Source organism: Mastomys coucha, unplaced genomic scaffold (genome assembly GCF_008632895.1).
Source record: "Mastomys coucha isolate ucsf_1 unplaced genomic scaffold, UCSF_Mcou_1 pScaffold20, whole genome shotgun sequence".
Classification (NCBI taxonomy): domain Eukaryota; kingdom Metazoa; phylum Chordata; class Mammalia; order Rodentia; family Muridae; genus Mastomys; species Mastomys coucha.
The window spans coordinates 11,128,825-11,131,037 of NW_022196903.1; the positions used below are offsets into that span (position 1 = coordinate 11,128,825).

The 2,213-nt window shown below is 43.7% G+C and overlaps 1 protein-coding gene across 11 annotated transcripts in view; it reads left to right on the plus strand.

Moving 5' to 3' along the window:
- Foxp2 (forkhead box P2) overlaps window positions 1-2,213 on the plus strand; it is a 534,032-nt gene that overhangs the window by 500,638 nt on the left and 31,181 nt on the right. For all 11 annotated transcript variants that reach the window (XM_031381204.1, XM_031381198.1, XM_031381206.1 and 8 more), the window contains 3 exons: window positions 1-201; window positions 1,290-1,366; window positions 1,506-1,607. The exon at window positions 1-201 is cut by the window's left edge and continues 1 nt beyond it. In XM_031381204.1, the coding sequence (XP_031237064.1) occupies window positions 1-201; window positions 1,290-1,366; window positions 1,506-1,607 (380 nt within the window). The remainder of the gene's footprint in view (window positions 202-1,289; window positions 1,367-1,505; window positions 1,608-2,213) is intronic.

Here is a 2,213-nt window from a genome sequence, read left to right on the forward strand (position 1 = left end):
TAAATCTGGTGTCTAGTGTCACCATGTCGAAGAACATGTTGGAGACATCCCCACAGAGCTTACCTCAAACCCCTACCACACCAACGGCCCCAGTCACCCCGATTACCCAGGGACCCTCAGTAATCACCCCAGCCAGTGTGCCCAATGTGGGAGCCATACGAAGGCGACATTCAGACAAATACAACATCCCCATGTCATCAGGTAGGATATGAATGCTCAGTAGAGATCTTTTACTTTGGGAGAGGAAAACTGTAGATGAAATGGTCACAGAGCCATTCCAGAGCACATGGAAACTCAAGTCATGATTTATGGAGTGATAATTGTTTTATTCCTGGTAAACGCGGATGGAGGCGATTCCCTAAGCACATCATGATGAATTGTTCTGAATGGTCGTTCGGGAAGGAGAGCTCTCCCCATTAGAGAAATTGAGAGATGTGTTGTCAGGATAGCCCATATTATCACCTCAATTCAATGAGATCCTTTGATCTCTGAGGGAAGCAGAGAGCCATCCAACATCTACAGGCAATGCTCTATGATAAGAGCCATTTAAAAGGACATGTACAGCGAGCACCATTACAGTTGAGCCTCAGCACAGATGTATCAGTCTTTATCAAGCGCTGCCTCGATGTGGTTGGACCAGGACTCCCGATGCTGGCCTACTTATTTGCTTAAGAGCATCCTCATCGGAAATGTCACATGTTGAAAACAGTCATCTTCTCTCATCTCTTCCCCTTTTGCCCCCTCTCCCATCGTAGCAGCCCACCTTGGGACATCTGGATAATAGCAGTCACGCCCTGTAACTAGATCCCAGAGCCCTCTTTTTACAAAAAGTGAAGTTATTTTCAACCTGGGGATCGGGAGGGGCTAGCTCCTCCTTTGTTAGATGGTCGCAGATGCAGATGTCAAGAGTTGATCCTGTTCTACATTAAGAAGTATTAGAAAAGAAAAGTAAAGGTTATGGCAAGGGGCAAAAGTCCATGTAAGAACATGCCTAAACCACCCGCTTAAAAGAGGGCCTGGCTGGTAGGGGGAACAAAATCCTCAGGCCGGCTGGTCTCACTGCTCCTGAAGGACTGTGAACAACTAGGGGACGCCTCATTTGCACTGCGCGTCAGAAATGGCCTCTTTTATATAATTCAATTCCACTGTCATGCTCTGTGTCTTCACGGCCAGTGGTTTCTCACCAAATCACTTTACCAATACTAAGGAAAAGTATGAAAAATTGATTCTGTTTCCCTTTGTCATTAGCAGAATTAACAGGTCTTCTTTCTAATTATTTATTTTTATAGAGATTGCCCCAAACTACGAATTTTATAAAAACGCAGATGTTAGACCTCCCTTTACTTATGCAACTCTCATAAGGCAGGTAAGTAGAGGGAAAATTAGCTTTGGCTGATTAAATTAAAATTCATTAATGCTTAAAGGAAGGCTTGGATGGGGAAGTGTCACCCAGCCTGGTTAGTAAACCATTATTCTATGTCACTGTGTATCTTGTCTCATTCCAGGCTATCATGGAGTCATCTGACAGGCAGTTAACACTTAATGAAATTTACAGCTGGTTTACACGGACATTTGCTTACTTCAGGCGGAATGCTGCGACTTGGAAGGTAACGCCAAAGTCCTTCTGCAGCCGTTCGGAGATGCCCAGCACAGTTCCTTACAGATAGCACAAGGAGCATTTATTTACATGCCACAAGCAGATTAGTATCTGCTTCCCCTCTTTTTAACCTGCCTCTTGAATGGAATGAATTCCCTCTCTCAAAATGACAAGTGAAAGAATAATTTTGCCTCTGATATAGTTTTCTAATTTGGTGCAATTAATAGCTGAGGCTTGGCAGAGAAACGAGGGCCTGACACACTAATTACAGCGTGAGCTCTCAATCATCAACACCTTTGTTAGGCGCACGATATTACTTTTTCTCTTGCATATTATTGGCTAATTAGTTTGAAAAATGTCTGTTTGGCTTGTGCAACAAATGGAGGCTGTAGGTTTTGTCCCGGTCTGCTCCTTTTGTACACATCATACCTCATCATCCAGACTGAAGCTGCCACGGGAGTGAGGGCCCTGGCCACTCAGCTGGAACTAAAAGAAAGTAAAGTGGATATTATCCTGTCAGAACATAAATGCAGTTTATTTACTTAGACAAAAGGGTTCATCTATACCCCTGTCCAAACAACTTCATTGTCTGGATCTTACAAGGAGCTTAAAAAAA